This window comes from Carassius auratus, chromosome 14 (assembly GCF_003368295.1).
Source record: "Carassius auratus strain Wakin chromosome 14, ASM336829v1, whole genome shotgun sequence".
NCBI lineage: Eukaryota > Metazoa > Chordata > Actinopteri > Cypriniformes > Cyprinidae > Carassius > Carassius auratus.
In genome coordinates this window covers 32,091,801-32,115,018 of record NC_039256.1, presented here as the reverse complement: position 1 = coordinate 32,115,018, position 23,218 = coordinate 32,091,801, and the positions used below count along the sequence as shown (strand labels likewise).

Genomic DNA, 23,218 nt, shown 5'->3' with positions numbered 1-23,218 from the left:
CGAATCAAAATACAAAAAAATCAAAGTTCTTTTTGGAAAATTGGGACGCCATGTCATCCGGACTAAAGAGGACAAGGACAACCCAAGCTGTTATCAGCGCTCAGTTCAGAAGCTGCATCTCTGATGGTATGGGGTTGCATGAGTGTGTGTGTGGCATGAGCAGCTTACACATCTGGAAAGATGAGCTCCATCAATGCTGAAAGATATATCCAAGTTCTAGAACAACATATGATCCCATCCAGACGTCGTGTCTTTCAGGGAAGACCTTGCATTTTCCATCATGACAATGCCAGACCACATACTGTATCAATTACAACATCATGGCTGTGTAGAAGAAGGATCCGGGTCTGAAATGACCAGCCTGCAGTCCAGATCTTTCACCCATAGAAAACATCTGGAGCATCATAAAGAGGAAGATGTGACGAAGACCTAAGACAGTTGAGCAACTAGAAGCCTGTATTAGACAAGAATGGGACAACATTCCTATTCCTAAACTTGAGACACTTGTCTCCTCAGTCCCCCAGACGTTTGCAGACTGTTATAAAAAGAAGAGGCGATGCCACACAGTGGTGAACATGGCCTTATCCCAACTTTGTTGGGATGTGTTGATTCCATGAAAATTAAAATCAACTTATTTTTCCCTTAAAATTATACATTTTCTCAGTTTAAACATTTGATATGTCTTCTATGTTGCATTCTGAATAAAATATTGAAATTTGAAACTTCCACATCATTGCGTTCTGTTTTTATTCACAATTTGTACAGTGTCCCAACTTTATTGGAATCGGGTTTGTACATGTATGTATTAAAAGAATACAAAATGAATACAAGTCTCTCTCTCGCCCCCCCCCCTCTCTCTCGCTCCCCCCCCTCTCCATCCCTCTCACTCCCCTCCCCCTCTCTCCCCCCCCCTCTCTCGCTCCCCCTCCCCCTCTCCCCCCCCCTCTCTCGCTCCCCCCCCTCTCTCTCGCTGCCCCCCCCCCTCTCTCGCTCCCCCCCTCTCTCTCGCTCCCCCCCCCTCTCTCTCGCTGAACCCCCCCTCCCCCCCCTCTCGCTCCCCCCCCATCTCCCCCTCTCCCCCCCCCTCTCTCTCGCTCCCCTCCCCTCTCTCCCCCCTCCCCCCTCCCCCCCTCTCTCTGGTGGACTGAGGGTGTGTCGGTGAAGACGGGTCAGTATTTCATCTTGATGATGAAGGATGAAGGATGCACGGCTGTGATGAAGGTCTTCTGATGCTGATGATGGGCGGGAATCAGTCGCGCGGAGCACCGCTGCTGTGTGAGGATGAGGAGGGTGAGGAAGAACGTGTCAGTTTGTGAAGTGTCAGAAAGTGTCTCTGTTTGATGTTTATGTTGTTTGTCTCTGAGAGAATGAAGTTCTGCTCTAGATGAGTTCAGATCAAACCCTGTCATCTCCTGCATTCCCAGCATTCCCGGCTTTCCTCGGACTCTGAGGGTTTAGATGTGTGTAAGAAGAGATGAGAATGATCAGAATCATCATGATTGGTTAACTGGTAACTAGCCCTGGTCAATGCTAAAGATAATGCATTGATCATTCTTAAACAATGAACCATGAAGTATATTTGCTGAACAAACATCAGTTGGTCACAGAAATGTGTGTGTGTCTTTTTTCTATTTTAGTTTCCTTTGACCACTTTCAGATTCTCAGAGCCATTGGGAAGGGAAGCTTTGGAAAAGTAAGATTCTCACAAGTGTGTGTGTGTGTGTGTGTGTGTGTGTTCTCTTGTTTTTGTATCATATCAGGACACAACTCTGTATAATGACATGGGTATGACACAGGTATTACAAGGAGAGGGTGTCTTATGAGGACATAACCCATGTCCCCATTTTTCAAAACACTTATAAATCATACAGAATGAGTTTTTTGAGAAAGTAAAAATGCACAAAGTTTCCTGTGAGGGTTAGGGTTAGGTGTAGGGTTGGTGAAGGGAGATAGAATATACAGTTTCTACAGAATAAAAACCATTACACCTATGGGATGAACACACTTTACACAAAAACAAACATGTGTGTGTGTGTGTGAGAGAGCGTGAGTGTGTGTGTGTGTGTGTGTGTGTGTGTGAGAGAGCGTGAGTGTGTGTGTGTGTGTGTGTGTGAGCGTGAGTGTGTGTGTGTGTGTGTGAGCGTGAGTGTGTGTGTGTGTGAGCGTGAGCGTGAGTGTGTGTGTGTGTGTGTGTGTGTGTGAGAGCGTGAGTGTGTGTGTGTGTGTGAGAGCGTGAGTGTGTGTGTGTGTGTGTGAGAGCGTGAGTGTGTGTGTGTGTGTGTGTGTGTGTGTGTGTGTGTGTGTGTGAGAGCGTGAGTGTGTGTGTGTGTGTGTGAGTGCGTGTGTGTGTGTGTGTGTGTGTGTGTGTGTGTGTGTGAGCGTGAGTGTGTGTGTGTGTGTGTGTGAGAGCGTGAGTGTGTGTGTGTGTGTGTGAGTGCGTGTGTGTGTGTGTGTGTGTGTGTGTGTGTGTGTGAGCGTGAGTGTGTGTGTGTGTGTGTGTGTGTGTGTGTGTGTGTGAGCGTGAGTGTGTGTGTGAGAGCGTGAGTGTGTGTGTGTGTGTGTGTGTGTGTGTGTGAGCGTGAGTGTGTGTGTGTGTGTGTGTGTGAAGTGAGGGATGAATGAGTGAACTGAGCTCTGTCTCTTTCTGATGGAGTTGTTTCTGCTGGAGGCTGTAATGCATTAGCGCTCTTTTCTCTTTCTGTGTCTGGAAAGCTGAAGGCTGGTGTATTATTTTGAGATATTTTTAGTGGAAGAAAAAGAAGCTAATGTCAGTCTCTCTCATTTCTGCATGTTTGAATTCATTTCTGCCAACAAATAGAAGCCTCCAGTGTTTGTGTGTCACGCATGTTAGATGAGTTCAGTGATGAATGACTGACAGAAGCCCGTCTCTGGAAGCTATGATTAATCAAACTAACGATGGTCTGCAGGTGTGTATTGTGCAGAAGAGAGACTCCAGGAAGATGTATGCCATGAAATACATGAACAAACAGAAATGCATTGAAAGAGATGAAGTCAGAAACGTCCTCCGAGAGCTGCAGGTCATGCAACAACTCCAACATCCGTTCCTCATCAACCTGTGGTGAGCCACACACCTGTCCTCTCCACCACCTTCACCTGATCACACTGAGAAGAGCGTTTCACACAACACTCTCAAACGCTTTGGAATTGTTACTGTAGAAACGTTTCAACTATACCAACTAGTTAAATGTTAGCTTGTATAGTGCATATGTGTTAAAAAATTAAATGGGTTATCATCACAATTATGCTTTTTGCAATTTAAAAAGTTTGAATTACTATATAATTTCCAGTGAAAAAACAATAATCTGTGTGATAAAGTCACAAACAGATTCAATCTACAGCACTAGCACTAGTTTAAAGCTGACTTGAAACAATCTTTACTGTATAAAGCGTTAAAGAAATAAGAAATCAAACATCAGCAGGGTTGAGCCGGACTCGCTCCTGTCTGCAGGTTTTCATTTCAGGACGAGGAGGATCTGTTCATGGTGGTGGATCTGCTGTTGGGTGGTGATTTACGCTTCCATCTGCAGAAGAAGGTTGGCTTTAACGAGCAAACAGTCAAGCTGTACATCTGTGAGCTTGTGTTAGCGCTCGACTATCTGCAGCGCTCGCACATCATCCACCGGTGAGAAACACTCACACACATTAGAGATGCATCTTCTTCGCCGATTCTGAAGTCTGACCTGCTGATTCCACTTTCTTTCTGAAAACTATAATTGACATCATACAAACAAAATCTATACTTTTTTAAATGCAATTTAAAAAAAGGGTTATATAAAATATAAAATGATTTAAAAAAATGACATCATAAAAAAACTTATTAAACATTACAATACCCCCAATCTGAACAAAGTTAAAGTCTTAACTGTCAAAATAAAGTGCTCCGTGACTAGAAAAGAGAAATAACTATTAACTGAAAAGGAGTTGCTGTGTGTAACAGAACAGATATCTTTGTCTTTTTTCCACTGACCTTATTAAATGTCATTTTTTCACATCAAAGTCTTACATTGTTTCAATTATTTCATTGAGAATAATAAGAAACTGTAGATCTGTTACCATTCAAATGAACTCAGTATTAAAAAGAAGCCGCATCTGAAGTGGCTTAGATGTATTTAGAGACTGTTTAGAGAAGCTCAGGTGCCATAAATGCATTTACACTGCAAAATGTAGAATGCATGAAGAATTGTATAAGATTCATGTTTTTAATATTTTTTAAACAAACAAATAAAAAATGTTGGGAAAAAATGCAATGAATGAAAACGAAACCAAACCAGTAGGTGTTTGTTTGAATGAGTCATTGATTCAACAGATTCGTTCAAATGGCTGATTCATTCAGAAATGAGGCAAGTGACTGCTGTCTTTATGAATGTGTTACTGAATCATTGACTTCAAAAACATGGATTCCTTCAGTAACTAAACGCTTGTTGCTGTGAGACAAAACAGTTCTGCCGTGGCTTTGATTGGAACCATTTTCATTGTGAAATTGAGCAAGACAGTTAATATTGTGTCAAAAATGTAAGTCAGATAAGTCAAAATAACATGATTGATCAGGAAACATCACTACTGTGTGTGTGTGTGTGTGTGTGTGTGTGTGTTCTGTCTCCAGTGATATAAAGCCAGACAACATTCTCTTGGATGAACATGGTGAGTTCATCTGTCTACACTAGTAAATGCTGAGAAAATAATGATGAGGCACCACAGTAGCTCAGATAATGAGCCACACATCTTTTTTTTTTTGAAGAGCAGTTGTCTCTGTGTGTGTGTGTTTTAGGTCATGTCCACATCACAGACTTCAATGTGGCCACGATTCTGCAGGGCTCAGAAACAGTCTCCTCAATGGCAGGAACCAAACCCTACATGGGTGAGTTTGACCGAATGAGATCAGAAACACTTGTCAACAACCTGATATGCTGCATCACACTGATTAAATGATTAATAGCAAAACTAGTAATATTTCAGAGAGATAATTCACCAAAAGATTACAAATCATTTACCGATCCTCATATTGTCCTTCATATTGAGTTTCTTCACAAAAATAGAAGGCTAGAAAAGAATGCTAACCAAACAGTTTCTGGTCACCAGAGTATATATGGCTATGCTTTAATGGCTACCAGTGACATTCTTCAAAATATCTCCTTTTGTGTTAAACAGAAGAAAGAAACTCATGCAGGTTTTTAGCGAGTGAACTGATCCATCAAAATAACCCAACGAAGTAAATATTTCTTTCAAAACTTTCTATTATTTAGAGTTTATTCATTTCATGAACCTGAGCTAATGTGAACTCACATGGACGTGAACAAAAGTATTTTGATTAACATCAACAAAGATTAATAAATATGGTAATAAATTTATTGCTTATTGTTAGTTAATTCATATGGAACATTACTGTAAAATGCAATTCTGAATATAAATACATACACAATTTGTGTAAATAAAAATTCAGTAAAAAAAAAGCAGCAGTTTGACGAATCCAACAGAATCAGCTGATGTGTGAGGATCCCAATCTGACCATCAATTCATTATGATTGAGTTAAGTGTGTGTGTGTGTAACAGCACCAGAGGTGTTTGTCTCGTTCGTGGACGGAGGTGTGGGATATTCGTTCGCTGTGGACTGGTGGGCTCTCGGCATCACTGCATACGAGCTCCTGCACGGATCGGTGTGCTTATCAACTCAAACCAGAGCTACAAACACATAATCCAGAGCAAATTGCACCATTACTATTATTATTATTATTATTATTATTATTATTATTATTACAGCAACTCTGGTTTCTGTCTGGCATCTTTCTGGCATCTTTCTGGTGTCTCTCTGGCGTCTCTCTGGCGTCTCTCTGGCGTCTCTCTGGCGTCTCTCTGGTGTTGGTCTGGCGTCTCTCTGATGTCTGATGTCTGTCTGGTTTCTGTCTGGCGTCTGTCTGGTGTCTGTCTGGCGTCTCTCTGGTGTCTCTCTGGTGTGTCTCTGGTGTTGGTCTGGTGTCTCTCTGGTGTCTCTCTGGTGTTGGTCTGGTTTCTGTCTGGTGTCTCTCTGGTGTCTCTCTGGTGTTGGTCTGGTTTCTGTCTGGCGTCTCTCTGGTTTCTGTCTGGCATCTCTCTGGTGTCTCTCTGGCATCTGTCTGGTGTCTCTCTGGCGTCTCTCTGGTGTCTCTCTGGCATCTGTCTGGTGTCTCTCTGGTGTCTCTCTGGTGTTGGTCTGGTTTCTGTCTGGCGTCTCTCTGGTTTCTGTCTGGCATCTCTCTGGTGTCTCTCTGGCATCTGTCTGGTGTCTCTCTGGCGTCTCTCTGGTGTCTCTCTGGCATCTGTCTGGTGTCTCTCTGGTGTCTCTCTGGTGTTGGTCTGGTTTCTGTCTGGCGTCTCTCTGGTTTCTGTCTGGCATCTCTCTGGTGTCTCTCTGGCATCTGTCTGGCGTCTGTCTGGTGTCTCTCTGGCATCTGTCTGGTGTCTCTCTGGTGTCTCTCTGGTGTTTGTCTGGTTTCTGTCTGGTGTCTCTCTGGCATCTCTCTGGCGTCTGTCTGGTGTCGGTCTGGTTTCTGTCTGGTGTCTCTCTGGCGTCTGTCTGGTGTCTCTCTGGTGTTGGTCTGGTTTCTGTCTGGTGTCTCTCTGGCATCTCTCTGGCGTCTGTCTGGTGTCTCTCTGGTGTTGGTCTGGTTTCTGTCTGGCGTCTCTCTGGTGTCTCTCTGGCATCTGTCTGGCGTCTGTCTGGCGTCTCTCTGGCATTTGTCTGGTATTTCAGCGTCCATTTGAGATCCGCTCCTGTACAGCAGCGGCTGAGGTCCTCTGCATCATCCACAGTCAGCAGCTGCACTTCTCTTGCATCTGGAGCCCAGGAATGAAGCATCTGATCTGCAGTGTGAGTTTCTGCATCAGAACTTGAGTGCTGAAATGTTCACTCATGTTCATGAAAACACAAGAACACTGTTGTGCATTCTGGAGCTCTGGGTACATAAATAACACAAGAGAATAGAGAAATATCAGAGGGAATCAGTAGAATCCTTAGTGCTTTTTTATTATTCCTCATCTTTAATGGATTGTAGCTTTGACCTGTTCCATTTTTTTACATAAAGAACACATGTGCCTCTATGCAGATTGAATGATTATGGGGAATTAATCAAATAAAGTTTATAAGCTTACTTCATCCTGAAATCTTGCATGCCATTAACATTTCAAGATTGTTTCTTCCTGGCAATTTACTTTTCCCACAACCTTTCTTGAGGAAAGAATAAATCAATATATAAATGCATTTATTGAGTGCAGCTCCTAACCAGAGACCCCTCAAGTCGCCCGTTGAGTCTGTCTGAGGTCCAGGCGTCTCCGTATCTGGCAGATGTGGATTGGGATGCCGTGCTGCAGAAATCCGTCCCACCTGGATTCGTTCCAAACGTAAGTGGTCTTTAGCCTGGCTTCCCTCACTGAGAAACATCACGAGTCACGAGCTGCTGGATCTCTCTGTCTGTCACAGAAGCGCCGTCTGAACGGTGACCCCACATTTGAGCTTGAGGAGATGATTCTGGAGTCCCGTCCACTGCACAAGAAGAAGAAACGCCTGGCCAAGAGCAGAAACCAACCCTCCAACCCGCTGGTGCGTTCATCACACACACACACACACATTCACTCACAGCCACAAAAACCACCAAACTACAGCAGCCAGCGAGGTACAAACCCTGATTCACTGATTTTTCTAGCTCTTACTAGAAGATTCATGGCAGAAATGGTGATTTCTGCCATGAAAATCACCATTGTTGCAGTTCAATGAATCACTTGTTCCAGTTCACAAAAAACACATCATGCCAAGAGAAGTCAACTTTATTTCTGTAGGGCTATATAAATACAGAAAATAAACAAGAAGAAAAACTCTACAAAGATTTAGTCATTTAAGTAATCACTTTCACTTGTGACACGGCTCTACAGAAGACTGTAAACCCTCTTATATATGATCTTCTCTAGAGCTGCTCAAGGGTCCACATCTACGTTTCAGTTTTTATTAAGATACATTGAAGCTTAAAAAAAAACACTTAATTGAAAAGAAAAACAACTCACAGGAAGGTAGTTTTTCTTTTTATTTATAATTATTATGCATTTAATTTTGTTGAGTTTCTCAAAAAAAACAGACTTTCTATCTTAATTGTTCTTTTCCAGGAAGTGTATCTTGAATTAAGAATCTTTAGACATTTGCACTGGATAACAAAACTTAACAAATACTTAAGAAAAGATTCATATTTTGCAGTGCATGCAACATTTATAGTTCTGACTTCACTTATTTGAGGCTTTCTGCGGATTTAATTCGTAAAAGTGTGAATTTAGACCTGCATTGTAATCATGTTCAATTATTCATCTGGAGTCGGTGACAGAACAGAGGACGATGATCAGTGAATCATGATTTAAATCACACAGATCATCATCAGACGTTTTAAAGGTAATCTGTGTCTTTTCTGAAGCTTGAAAACTGTCCAGTGTGAGACATCAGACCGAAGAAAGTCATTCGGTTCAGAGTGAATGATTCTGAGTATTTAAAGACATTACCTTGAGTCTGATGGTCTCATTATTAATACATCAGTTTGATGTATGAAATATGTCTGTTTCTCAGCCGACGCACGTGCAAAGAAGTTTAGACTCGCTGGCAGAAGATTTCATTGCCTTCAACAGAGAAAAGTACGTCTGTCTGATTTAAAGTCTTGATCAGTTTGTAACTGATGTCATCTTTGTTAAAAAAATGTGAACACAATCATAGCATCTCTCTGTCTGTCAGGATGAAGCCGCAGCGGCGTTCGGTTTCTGACAAACCAGCTGCAAATAAACACTGTGAAGGACAAAACAACAGCAACATGAAGATGATGAAGAAGCACAGCAGCTCTGAGCTTCACTGACCAACGATCCACTCAGTTTCAGCCGTCTGTGAAGAGTTAATGATATTTCTCAAAGCTTTTAAATAAAGGATGCCTTCACAAAGAGTCTTTGGTTCATATAAAACAAAATCAAATGGCAGACAAATGTGCAAGTGTCAGAAATAAAACAGTTTTAAGTTATTCCATGTCCCTTTTTTTAATTATCATGGTTGATTAAAATAAAAAGATTATTGATTAATAAAAAGGAATGTAAACTAAAGGTCAAAGGTCTTTTTGTTTTTGCATCTTTCTGACCTGATCATTTGAGTGAATGTTTGTGAAGGAAAAACACTCACATCTGGACACTGTACCGCTGAAGATAAAAGAACAAGAGATACACAAAAGACTCAATTACAGTCCCATGATGCTTTGCAATGTAGTGTCACATGTTTGGCTGGGGAGCCACACTGCTCTTCTTGAAGTTCAGGAAGTTGCGTTTCTTCTTGCGTGAGTGAGATGTTTGCGTGTGCTGCTGGGCTGCAGGAGGAACGCAGTGGAAAACAAACAGCCCCTCCGCAGACACCAGACTGTCCTGAGCACCGCCCAGAGACCCCGCCCCCTCAGCTGCTGCCACGCCCCCAGGACACACCCCTTCACTACCATCCCTCATAGAGACAAGACTGTCCTGAGCCACACCAACAGGCCACGCCTCCTCACCACCCCTCGTCTCGGGCCACGCCCCATCGCCGCCCCTCGTCTCAGGCCACGCCTCCTCACCTCCCCTCGTCTCGGGCCCCGCCCCATCGCCGCCCCTCGTCTCAGGCCACGCCTCCTCACCTCCCCTCGTCTCAGGCTCTAACATGGTCTCCTCGGAAGGTTCTGGCACAGGAAGTTCTCGTCTGCGGCGGCGTCTACGCTGAGTCTCTTCAGCGACTCCAGAACGTCCAGCTCCAGACAACAGCTTGTCGAGGAGCTTCTGACGCTTCTTGAGGAACCTGAGGAACACACATACACGCACACACTCAACATATGGCATGATGGGAGTGATCCGTGACAGCTGGATGAAGCGGGTGTGTGACAATCTGAGTTCGCAGGGAATGTTCTCAGTGTTTCTTCTTGTAGTCAGTGTCTATGTTAATGCCTCAAACACTGGTTTGTGTTTCTAAAGATTGTGAGACTGACCTGTCTCTGTCTCGAGGAGCGTCAGACAGATTTCTGCTCAGCACGTCATGTCTCAGTCTGTCTGCCAGAGATGAGCAGCTTCCTGATTCCCTTCGGGTCAAAATCAACAGTAATCATGATCATAAGTCATCAGATATGAGACACACTCAGCTTCAGCTGTAAGCAGCTCTACAGAAGACAACACAGTCATGATTCAGATCAGACAGATCCATTTCAGACACACACCTGTGTGTGCTGCATGTGTGTGTGTGTGTCTTACCCTGCTCTGGGTCCTAGTGCATCTACGAGTGACAGCAGTTCTCCTTCAGGTACTGTAGGAAGCAGGAGCCGCAGGACTTTGTGGAGATCAGGAACAGACATCAGAGACTGTTTGACCAACGCTGCTGTAAACTCCAGATCCTGAAACACACACACACACACACACACACACATTTGTTTTTGTGTAAAGTGTGTTCATCCCATAGGTGTAATGGTTTTTATTCTGTAGAAACTGTATATTCTATGTCCCTTCACCAACCCTACACCTAACCCTAACCCTCACAGGAAACTTTGTGCATTTTTACTTTCTCAAAAAAACTCATTCTGTATGATTTATAAGTGTTTTGAAAAATGAGGACATGGGTTATGTCCTCATAAGTCACCCTCTCCTTGTAATACCTGTGTCATACCCATGTCATTATACAGAGTTGTGTCCTGATATGTCACAAAAACATGCCCACACACACACACACACACGTAACATGTTTGCTTGTATGAAATCCACAGATGAAATCTATAATAAATGACAAAGCACTTAATGAAATGGTTACATAAAAGTATATAATTAAATGAATAATGAATTATATACCATGAAAACAGAATGTCAAATTCTAAAATATCAAAATTGTTCATAACATTAAATTTCACAAATCTGCCATGTCAAAACTGTGTTCCATATTAAATACAGCATCCCTAATTTGAAATTGCTGTGAAATAAGTGGATTCATTCAACTTATGAAATTATTTAATTACTGACCATTTTAATTATTCAGATAATTGATACGTTTAATTTTCCTCCAGAGGTCACATTTGTAGGCTGTGTACGTCATCAAGGATGTCTTATTTAAGAAAATTAACCGTAATTAAGTTGATTGATAGTACTTGTAAAGTGTAAAATAATTAATTTATTTTTTTTACTTTACAATTTAACAGTAACTTCACTGAAATGAGATTGACCTACGCTCTCAATGTCAAATGCAGAAATGTTAATCCATGCATTTATGACCTCAAGGTTAGATTACTGTAATGCTTTATTGGGTGGTTGTTCTGCACGCTTAGTAAACAAACTACAGCTAGTCCAAAATGCAGCAGCAAGAGTTCTTACTAGAACCAGGAAGTATGACCATATTAGCCCGGTCCTGTCCACACTGCACTGGCTCCCTATCAAACATCGTATAGATTGACATCCATGATGAGGAGACTCACAATTATCCTAAATAATTATTCAAGTCCGTGAGAATGTGTGATGACGAGCTGAGAACAGAACAGAACAGACGGACGGACGGCTGACCTGCTCGCAGTACGTCTGCAGTCTCTTCAGCTGAAGCTGATCCTGTTGATGCTCGAGTGTCTGATTCCTCCGCAGCACTCTGAGACACACACACACACACACACACACACACGGTCAGTATCTCCACATGAATCTACACATGATGATGATGATGATGAAGAGTGTGTCTGCACCTCATGGTTTGTTTACAGCTGATATTAAGATCTGTCTCAGTGTAAATGGGATCTCAGTCTAGATGTTAATATTACTTTTCAAACTCAAATTTGACCAGTCTACACATTCATAAAATTGACTTTATGAGGACATGAACAGTCTTTAAGGGTTGGTTCACCCAAGAATGAAATTCATCCATCTTCTACTCACCCTCGAAGCATCCGAGGTGTGTGTGACTTTCAGGATAATCCAATCAGAGTTATATTAAATATTATAATATTGTCCTTGCTCTTCAAAGTCTTTCAATGGGGGGTGAGCAGGTGTTCATGGTCATCAGTTCAGAAGACGTGAAATAAAGTGCGAGGATCTGTAATAAAACATCTGGGGGGTGAATAAAGGCCCCCTGTAGAGAATCCATGTTTTTGTAAGATATTAATCCAGATATCAAATGTAATAAACACTGTTTTCCTCACTTCTGCTGACTCGCTCCGCTTAGATTATGTTTTTATGTCCTTTTTTTTTACCAACTTTTGCTTTCTCTTTTTACACACATTACCTCTGCACTGATCATTTACGACAAAGAAACACTTTTGGACATTGGACACCGCTTCACTGACCTGTTTCAGGACACTTTAGGGAAGTCAGACAGGGGGAAGTCGTGGCCTAATGGTTAGAGGGTTGGACTCCCAATCGAAGGGTTGTGAGTTCTAGTCTCGGGGCGGACGGAATTGTGGGTGGGGGGAGTGCATGTACAGTTCTCTCTCCACCTTCAATACCACGACTTAGGTGTCCTTGAGCAAGGCATCGAACCCCCAACTGCTCCCCGGGCGCCGCAGCATAAATGATGAACAATGCTCCGGGTGTGTGTTCACAGTGTGTGTGTGTGTTCACTGCTCTGTGTGTGTGCATTTCGGATGGGTTAAATGCAGAGCACAAATTCTGAGTATGGGTCACTTTCAGTCACTTTCACTGAGGAAAAGAGCACACAGACCTCCTTTATTTTACTATTGTTCAGCAGAATGTACATAGCTCACTAATACTATTATTAAAATGAAATAAACATATTTTTTTAAGGAATAATCACACAACATTTCTTCCATGTTTTATTTTTAATAGTAAATCCCCTTTGTTTACCAAAAAATAAAGTTTGCTTAATTTTAAATAATTAAAAGATAAATTAAATAAATGTTTTATGCCTTCATTTGACAACCAGAAAAATGTAAATACACAGAATAGGTAACAATAAAGCATACGGTGAAGAAAAAAATAGACGTTTCATAGGGCCCTAAACATGTAATATTTGGCATATTTGTTTTTGCAGTAGTTTTAGGGGGGTTATATTTCCTGTAAAGATATCGAGATATATATCGCATATCGAGATATTGCAAAATATATCGAGATATATTTTTTGCTCCATATCGCCCAGCCCTACTTTGTTTGTCTGAAACATGGCTCACGCCCTCTGTTCCGGATGCTACTGTAACGCCGTCTGAAAACTTTTCTGTTTTACAGATGGACAGGACAGCCAAGGCCGGCAAATCCAAAGGCGGAGGAGTTTGTTTCATGATTAACAAGAAATGGTGTGACCCCAGGAATATCTCCACTCTGTCGCGCTCCTTCTCGCCTCATCAGGAACATTTATCTATTATTCGCCGCCCATTCTATCTGCCGCTCAGCGGCAACACCAACAAAAACATCGTATAGATTTTAAAAAATTGCTTATTACTTATAAAGCCCTGAATGGTTTAGCACCTCAGTATTTGAATGAGCTCCTTTTACATTATACTCCTCTACGTCCGCTACGTTCTCAAAACTCAGGCAATTTGATAATACCTAGAATATCAAAATCAACTGCGGGCGGCAGATCCTTTTCCTATTTGGTGCCTAAACTCTGGAATAACCTACCTAACATTGTTCGGGAGGCAGACACACTCTTGCAGTTTAAATCTAGATTAAAGACCCATCTCTTTAACCTGGTTTACACATAACATACTAATATGCTTTTAATATCCAAATCCGTTAAAGGATTTTTAGGCTGCATTAATTAGGTAAACCGGAACCGGAACACTTCACATAACACCTGATGTACTTGCTACATCATTAGAAGAATGGCATCTACGCTAATATTAGTCTGTTTCTCTCTTGTTCCGAGGTCACCGTGGCCACCAGATCCAGTCTGTGTCCAGATCAGAGGGTCACTGCAGTCACCCGGATCCAGTACGTATCCAGACCAGATGGTGGATCAGCACCTAGAAAGGACCTCTACATCCCTGAAAGACAGCGGAGACCAGGACAACTAGAGCCCAGATACAGATCCCCTGTAAAGACCTTGTCTCAGAGGAGCACCAGGACAAGACCACAGGAAACAGATGATTCTTCTGCACAATCTGACTTTGCTGCAGTCTGGAATTGAACTACTGGTTTCGTCTGGTCAGAGGAGAACTGACCCCAACTGAGCCTGGTTTCTCCCAAGGTTTTTTTCTCCATTCTGTCACCGATGGAGTTTCGGTTCCTTGCCGCTGTCGCCTCTGGCTTGCTTAGTTGGGGTCACTTCATCTACAGCGATATCATTGACTTGATTGCAAATAAATGCACAGACACTATTTAAACTGAACAGAGATGACATCACTGAATTCAATGATGAACTGCCTTTATCATTCTGCATTATTGACACACTGTTTTCCAAATGAATGTTGTTCAGTTGCTTTGACGCAATGTATTTTGTTTAAAGCGCTATATAAATAAAGGTGACTTGACCTGACACCGGAATATAAACATAGGCTCGTTCAGGATCCCCCGGTGCAGAGGGTGGTGACAAGTTCATCTGATGTCAGCGAGTTCACGGATGTAGCATTAAGCTTTGTAAGCATGCTAGCCTAACAAGCTATGGATACAATAACTATGAGGACATTCTCAAATCAGAAACCGTGGGTGGACAGATCAATCCGTGCAGCATTTAACAAACGCACTGCTGCTTACAACACCGGTCTTCTGTCAGGAAACATGAGCGAGTACAAAGCATCGTGCTATGCTCTCCGATACGCAGTAAATGCCACCAAACACAGATACTGGAGAGTCACATTTCCAGCTAAATGACTCCCAACGCATGTGGCAAGGACTGAGGACCAACTGTGACTTTGGAAATAAATCCTCTGCAGAGGTGAGAGCAGATCCGTCGCTGGCTGACGAGCTAAACACTTTCTAGGGCCACTTTGAAAGCAATCTAAGCAGAGTGAGTCTGCCGATCAGCTCGTCAGGAAGCAGCAGTCAGAGCAGAGATCATCATGCAATCACCGTGTCGGAGGACGAGGTTCGGAGGGCACTAAAGCGAGTGAATGTAAGGAAAGCAGCTGGACCTGATGGGATTTCTGGCCGTGTTCTGCGGTCCTGCGCTGATCAGCTCGCTGGTTTGTTTACATCCATTTTTAATGAGTCTCTTGCTACATCGGTACATCTTCCCACCTCATTCAAAAAATCGGTCATCATCCCTGTGCCTAAGAACAATAAACCCTCTTGTCTGAATGACTATCGTCCAGTTGCCCTCACATCAATAGTCATGAAGGTCTTTGAGGGACTGGTTAAAAACGTCATCTGCTCCTCCATACCATATACTTTGGACCCTCTTCAGTTTGCCCAAACAGATCCACCGATGATGCCATCTCTCACATCCTGCACTCTTCTCTCACATACATTGACAGCAATAACAGGAACTATGTAAGGCTGCTATTTATTGACTATAGCTCAGCTTTTAATACTATAGTACCCATAAAGCTAGCTTCTAAACTCATAGACCTCGGACTGAATTCTTCACCCTGCGACTGGATTCTTGATTTCCTCACCGGCAGACCTCAAGTGGTGAAAGCCAGTACACCTCCAGCTCCATCACCCTGAACGTAAGAGCCCCACAGGGCTGTGTCCTGAGTCCCCTGCTCTTCTCTCTCTACACACATGACTGCGTGTCTTCGCACAGCTCCACATCCATTATCAAATTTGCTGATGATACTGTGGTTCTGGGCTTCATTCACAACAATAATGAGACCGCATACTTGGATGAGGTGGGAAAATAACATCATGGTGCCAGGACAACTATCTCTCTCTGAATGTGAGCAAAACTAAAGAGCTGATTGTGGACTTCAGGAAGAGACAGCAGCAGCCCTACACTCCTCTTATGATCAGCGGGACCCCTGTGGAGAGGGTGAGCAGCTTCAAGTACCTTGGTGTAAACATCTCGGAGGACCTGACTTGGACTACTCACATTCAAACACAGGTTAATAAAGCCAGGCAAAGACTGTACCATCTGTGACAGCTGAGGAAATTCAGGGTCTCACCAGCAATCCTGAAAACTTTCTATTCTGGGGCTATAGAAAGTGTATTGACTCAGTGTATCTCAGTGTGGTATGGGAACAGCTCCAGTCAAGACTGCAAAGCCCTGCAGAGAGTTGTGTGCTTAGCTGAGCGCATTTCAGGGTCTGCTCTCCCCTCTCTGCAGGACATCTACCTCAAACGCTGCAGAAGTAGAGCTGTTAAAATCATCAAGGACTCCATCCACCCCGGTAATCATATTTTCACTTTGCTGCCATCTGGTAAACACTTACTCCTAAACTCTAAACCAGCCTCTTAACATCCTCATGCCTCCACTTAATGTTCACTTTATCAGTAAGATCTTCATCATTCACTACATCACATACACACACTGACAGTGTCAACCTGTTTGCACATTTGCCACTTGTACATCCCTGTGTATCTTAATATTTAAGACTACAGTTTACTTTCATGCACATTATTTTATGTTCTATATTTAATTCTACAATCTTTTTATATTTTATTCTTATATTTTTATTGTTTACTTTTATTTCATTCTTACATAGCTATATTTATGTATATTTTCATCTGTGTTGTTTTCTTTAATAATTGCACTGTCCATGGAGCGGAGCGGACCGGACTCACATTTCACTGCTGGTTATATATGCTATATATAATTATTTATAAATATTGTATATATAAATATTTGACGAATAAAAATCTTGAATCTTGAATCTTACAGGGTGCCTTTATTCACCCCCAGGAGTCGTGTGAGGGACGTTGTATTACAGATCTGTGCACTTTATTTCACGTCTTCTCAACTGTTGACAACAAACACCCGCTCACCCCCATAAAAGACTGGGAAGAGAGAGGACAATATTTCATATAACTCTGAATGTATTATTCTGAAAGAGGAAAGTCACACACACCTTAGATGCTTCGATGGGGAGTAGAAGATGGATGAATTACAATTTTTGGCTGAACCTAACCTTTAAAGAAAACAAACAAACAAAAAAGCAGCTTATAATGCTAGTCTCAGTAGTTTATGCAGTGACTCCTGTCATGTTACACTGATGATCAGCAGTGACTCCGCCCACTCAGCTGTCAATCATCTGCTGTCAGGGAGCATGACATTGATAGAGTTATTGATGATTGGTCCATCAGTCCTTCTGACAGACAGAGATTCTTACTGTGTGTTTGCCCTGAGCGACATGACTCTCTGTCTGTCTGTCATTCATCTGTATGTAGAATCTGATTCTGACTCTACACAACCTGCTTAACAAGAATAATGATGAATTTTACAACAGATGAATTAATCTGATGTAACAGAGTCAGCTGAGACGGATGTTAACAGCAGGAGTGAACCGGGCAACACACAAATAATCAGTATAATGGTGAGCTGCACCTGTCAATCACCCGCTGCCTCCTGAAGAGCGCCTCCTGCAGGACAGCCGCGACTCCACCGTCCACCATGAACACATCCTCCTCTTCATCATCATCCTTATCATCTGAGCTCACACAGCCCCGCCCATCCACTGACTCCTCCCACTGAAGCCGGAGCTCCGCCTCCTCAAGAGCCTCGATAGAGACAGAGATGGTTTCACTCGTGACACTCGACAGGAACATCAGAATCAAAATGAGAATAATGAAAGTCCAGGCAAGCAAAAGAGAGATCCTAAAAGACTATAAAGGCTAAACAGGTGATTTTAGGTGAATAAAAACCTAAATTAAATAGGTTCATCATGTAAAGCAATCTTCTAAAATTTGAGTTAAAGAGCTTGATTCATGAGGATTAATTTTACAGTGCTTTTATGATCTTAGGGTTAGTGAATATTTTTGGTTACTTGGGCTCGGGGAAGGACAGAATCTGCGCAGCTTTCATTAAATATCTTCAGTTGAGTTTACATACATGATGCATGCTGGGAAGTTCTCAGGAAATTTGAAAAGTAGATTGTAACTCTTGTCAAAATTAGGGTTTCAATCAATTATAATTCTACAAGATCTTGTCTATCATCTCTAAAAATATCTTGGCGAAATTCACTTATTGCAGAAAAACAGGGATTTATTGCAGCGAGCAGAAAAGACTGTTTCTCTCATGTTAAGAACACGCTGCTTTCTCTTAACAACTCAAAAACAGCTAACCTATCAAAATAAATCAAGCAACATGTATAATAGAGGTGTATCAACCCGCCAGTCCTGCACGCAAAGTTTTATTTAATGAATTAATTTTAATATCATGATATGGCGGAGCCATTAACATTCAGAGAGAGAAAAGAGGAGTCTGATGCCAGTCTGTAATATGCACAGGTTTTCTACAAGCTACACTATTAGTGCCGTCCAAACACAGGAGTGATCAGACGTTCAGAGACTGTGCGCATCATGACAGACAGAGAACGGTCCTCTTCTGGGTAATGTCAGTCTGTTTGTGTAATGATGGAGTATAGTGCTTCTGACAGACAGAGATCGTTCACGAGAAGAAGCTTTTCTCAAAATTACATTCCGGAAAATCATAACTATGAGCCAACTTCAGACAGCCATAACTTTTGTTATGTTCAAGCTTTCAAAGGGTTTGAACTCAGCTTTCATATGGTATCTAAACTAAAAAGGTAGAATTTCACCATGTTTTCTAGATCACACATGAACTCAAGTCTTACGGGATTGGAACGACATGAGGGTGAATGAATGATAACAGAACTATAATTTCTGTGTGAACAAACCTCTTTGAAGAACTGATCGCATCAATCTGGATGAGATCCAGCATTCTAGTAGAATATTAACATCTGTTCTGCTGATTTATAGCACTTTAAAAACTACTAAAGCACAACTGAACAACACACAGAAGATAAAACTGCACAAACACTGACGTGCAGGACAGGTCAGAGTGTGTGTGTGTGCGCTCACCAGCCGGTGTGTGTTGATGGTGTGTGTGATGTCAGTGTGAAGTATCTCTGGTCTCAGGAGTGTTTGTAGATGCAGTAGGGCTGTGTGAGTCTCCGTCACTTTAGTTTTCTTCTCTGCATGTTCCCACTGCAGCGACGCCACAAACACGGCCACACACTCCTGACACACACGCAGCTGCTGCTCCTGAAACACACTCGCCTCGTGCCACGCCTCACACACACACACACACACACACACACACAGGTGTTTCACTCTCGCTCCGAGTGTGTGCTGCTCATGTGATCTGTGTGACGGCTCTCACCCGCTGCGGCGCGTCGCTCCGTGTGTCGCTCTGCTGCAGCCGCTCCTGCAGACGCCTCTGGAAACACTGCAGCTCTGTGACCTCTGACCTCTGCAGGTGCAGATCAGGCATCAGACACACACTCACACACACACACACTGCTCTACACAGCGCTCACCTCCGTCTCCTCCTCTGTAGGGGTCACGGTGGGGTCACTGGGGTCAGTGTCGTGCTGTTTGAGCTCACAGACAGCGTGTGGAAGAGCGAGACAGCGATCCAGACGACACGCAGCCTTCACACACTCCAGCTGCAGACGCACACTCTGCTCACACGAGAGAGAGCGCACACACGCACACACGCAGCTGACACACACACACACACACGTCTCGTGTGTTACCACTCAGATGAACTAAACTGCATCAGTCCAGGGTTACTGTAGTAAACTAAAGCCACAAACCACTGTTTGTTATAAACATTTACTGTCTCAAAATACAGTTACTTAAATACAGTTATTTACCTACTTTCAACTTAAACCCTTATTTTACCTAATTTTATTAAGTCTATCTAATAAAATAAAACTGAAATAAAAATGCAAAAGTACAGAAATGTCTAATTCCTAATAAAAACAGTACTGATGTGTGAAGCAGACCTGCAGTATTGTGAGAAGGCGTCTCTGATGCTGCGCTGCTGATCAAGCTCCTGCTGCTGATGCTGTCGGATGCAGCTCTGAGCGGATCGCAGCTCGTGGGACGCTGCCTTCCCCAAACACTGCAGACGCTCCTGAATCTGCTCCGTCTGCGGCAGCAGCTGCGCAGCTCCTGGACACCACGCAGACACATGCACCTTCAGCTCCGCCAGTGACGCCTGCAGCACACACAGACTCATCTGCACACACACACACACACACAGGAGTCACACCACAGACACACACCTCACTCCTGCAGCACGCTCATATCCCACAGTACCTTGCGTGTCCTGCCTGCCGTCTCTTCATCCAGGTGATTGATGAGTTCTGAGAGTTCATTGCTCTGGTACATCAGGATTTCGGTCCATTTCTGCAGGTACTGCTCCACCGTGACATCAGAGGAAGCGCTCACCGCCTGCAGCTGATGCCAGTGTTCACACACCTGCTCCAGCGACAAATACAGAGACACGATCACAACCACAGACCTCCGAACGATCAACACGATCAACCTCTGCTGTCACACTCAGTCTCTCATGTCTTCTGTCTCTGACTGAGAGTTCAGAGTGTTTTACACTTCCCATACTTGCTACATCATTAGAAGAATGGCATCTACGCTAATATTAGTCTGTTTCTCTCTTGTTCCGAGGTCACCGTAGCCACCAGATCCAGTCTGTATCCAGATCAGATGGTGGATCAGCTCTAATCTCTCCTGATTGTGATCCAGTAAAGGTCAGAATAAGGTCAGTAATATCTCCAGATGAACTCTTCCTGGACTGAAGCAGCTCAGCTTTACTGGATTTTCCATCAATCATGTTTTAGAGTCTCAAATCTGATCCTCAGGATCTTTTGAGGAGCGTTTGTTTCCAGAAGCTTTACTTTCACTGTTCCTCAGCGGAGGAATGATCTTCACAAGCCTCCAGAACATCTCACATCTTCTGAGGAGCCTTGATTTCTTCAGCTCTCAGTCTCTGTGTTATATGTGCGGATCATTTACACATTACTGGAGATATAGAGCACAGACTCATATTCAGATCAGTTTATATCAGTATCTGCTCTACTGTTAGAATCATCTCAGTGGTTTACATCACGAGTAGCAGAATTCACTGCATCAAATTGCATATTCTTGCTCAATTGGAGGTGCTTTTCATCATTTTCACTATATCATACTTTATGAGTGTGTGGGATTAAAAATGTATAAAATGTTAAAACTAGATTCCAATGTAATAGCATATGAACTGAAAACGTTTGGATATACATTTTGAGGTAAATCAGGAAAATCAGGTGTCTGAGATAATGTCCTTTTGTCTTTGTGCTCTTCCTTGCCATTTGGTTTTTTTAAGCTCAAGACACAGCTGTGCCTTTTGTCTCTGATACTGTCAGGCACCTCTGTATTTAAATGACACTGTTACGCTGATGAGATCAAGGCTGGGAAGTTGCCAGTGTCTGGAATCTTCCTGATTGCATTTGCATGCTTTGTTTAAATGGTCTCCACCTCTACTGTATGGATCCCTCCCACTTGAATGTATAAAAACTACAATGTCTTAAGGACAAATTAGACTGTTGATGACTGCAGCGCCACGCAGAGCGTTCTCAATAAAAGAATCCTGCTGAAGATTACCCAAGAGTCTCCTGGTCTTCGTTTCTGAGTTCCCAACAAGTGTCTTATTTAATGTCAGACTTAACAGGTTTATACCTTAACACAGCTCAAACACACACACACACACCTTCTCAGACAGCAGCTGTCGTCTATTCTTGATGATGTCACAGCGGATGGCGCTGCGCTCACGACTCACGCTTTCTTCTAAATTCTGTTTGACCCGCAGAATCTCCAGATGAACATCCAAACACTGTTGGGAGAAACCACACTCCCTAAACACACACACACACACACACACACACACACACAATAAATATCTGTTCTAAAGGAAAGAAAAAGTGTATAGTGAGACACAAGTGATAAGAGTACAGTAATATTGTAGATCATGTGTGTGTGTGTGTGTGTGTGTGTGTGCGGGAGAATAAAATGATTTTCGGGACTCCCGCACAATATAAATATCTTAACCATAAAATGTCTAAACATATAAATTGTTACTTATATGTGGCCACAAAAGCAGCAAGAACAACTAATTTTAATGTTTTCATTATTTCAACCCATTATTTTCCACAAACTGTATATTATGGTTTCTCCTCTTCTGAAATGCATAGATTTTGACAAAGCTCATCGGTCTGAAAGCGAGGTGTGCTCTGATTGGCCAGATATCCAGTGTGTGTGATTGGCAGAATGTGTGATAGAATTGTTACGCTCCTCACTAAATACTGTGATGTGTGTCCCGGCGCGACGAGACAAAACCAGTACAACCCAGTACACACGAGCGTTTACTGCTTCAGTGGGGACATAATGATGATTATTATGATTTACACATTGTGTAGCACACTGCATAACATAAAACCATGTCTGTATTTGTAATCGGAGGAAACAACTACAAGCACTACTCTACACTGCTCAAAACTCATGTTTCAATCATCAGTGGCTAATTCTTGAAAAAGTACTAACAGACTGAGTCAGAAGCACCAGACTGTCCTCAGCATTACTCTTACACGTGATCATCAGCCGCGTCTCCAGTGTGGGGTCAGTGTGAGTCAGGGATTAAACGGCGCCCGCGGGGCTCATAGTCTCGGTCAGTAGCACCGAGGGCAGAATAGTGCTGTGTTTCCACAGTCAGGGCCTGAAGCTCCGCTGCGCGTCACTAAAACACGCTCTTTACACGCCTCTCAGAACAACGTCACGCAACCTCATCATTTCAGCAACAAAGAGAAGTTATCACAACTAAGAAATAAGTCACAGTGTGCGATCACACATGCTTTGTTAAATATTCATATTCAAAAGCATCGATGTAGAATAAGTGATACATTGATCATAATGATTTAATTTATCAGGACTCAAAATTAATCACACATAAATACACTATTTTTTATTTATTTTTAACGCTCATGAAAATAGTCTGCTTATTCAGTCGAGTGTTTTTCTGTTTATTAGCCACAGTAGCCGTCACATTTATAATGAATGATAATATCTCTATTTTATAAAAGCTCCCGAACAAAAAACATTATTAAATTTTTATGATACTGAGGAGCTAAACTCTCGAGATAGGCTTGTGTGAGATAATATAAGTTACTAAATAAATACACGATTGTGATAGAGAATAAGAAGCTGATGTCTGATTTACCATGTTTACTATGGTAATGTAATTGTTGATCTTTTGCATCGTTTATAAATGTTTCTGCTTGTTTAGTGATTATGATCCACATCGGATCAAGTTATTTCAAAC

At 42.6% G+C, this 23,218-nt stretch overlaps 3 protein-coding genes across 5 annotated transcripts in view; 2 read left to right on the top strand and 1 right to left on the bottom strand.

Annotated features, from left to right (window-relative positions):
* The window catches only part of LOC113114360 (uncharacterized), a 575,280-nt gene that overhangs the window by 147,476 nt on the left and 404,586 nt on the right, over positions 1 to 23,218 (top strand). The gene's annotated exons all lie outside the window — the stretch shown is intronic.
* LOC113114413 (serine/threonine-protein kinase 32B-like) lies at positions 1,183 to 5,793 on the top strand. The gene is made up of 8 exons (XM_026281346.1): positions 1,183 to 1,290; positions 1,425 to 1,510; positions 1,638 to 1,693; positions 2,928 to 3,079; positions 3,470 to 3,643; positions 4,625 to 4,662; positions 4,790 to 4,879; positions 5,572 to 5,793. The coding sequence occupies exons 2-8, from the start codon at positions 1,459 to 1,461 to the stop codon at positions 5,712 to 5,714; spliced, it is 705 nt and encodes a 234-aa protein (XP_026137131.1). The 5' UTR covers positions 1,183 to 1,290; positions 1,425 to 1,458; the 3' UTR covers positions 5,715 to 5,793.
* LOC113114363 (limbin) lies at positions 7,803 to 21,758 on the bottom strand (the record flags this gene model as incomplete). 2 transcript variants are annotated; one of them, XM_026281278.1, is given in 12 exon segments in its annotated part: positions 7,803 to 9,194; positions 9,248 to 9,832; positions 10,020 to 10,109; positions 10,279 to 10,418; positions 11,569 to 11,647; positions 17,429 to 17,601; positions 18,925 to 19,134; positions 19,226 to 19,315; positions 19,383 to 19,566; positions 19,854 to 20,089; positions 20,170 to 20,331; positions 21,614 to 21,758. In XM_026281278.1, coding segments are annotated over 11 exon segments (2,062 nt in total), but the record flags the coding sequence as incomplete, so codon positions are not given.

Excerpts from the sequence above, each read along its gene's own strand:
- LOC113114413 (XM_026281346.1), top strand. The coding sequence starts at position 1,459 with ATGTGTGTAAGAAGAGATGAGAATGATCAGAATCATCATGATTGGTTA. Across the intron at positions 1,511-1,637 it reads TCATCATGATTGGTTAACTG|TTTCCTTTGACCACTTTCAG; the intron begins GTAACTAGCCCT and ends TTTCTATTTTAG. Across the intron at positions 1,694-2,927 it reads GGAAGGGAAGCTTTGGAAAA|GTGTGTATTGTGCAGAAGAG; the intron begins GTAAGATTCTCA and ends GATGGTCTGCAG.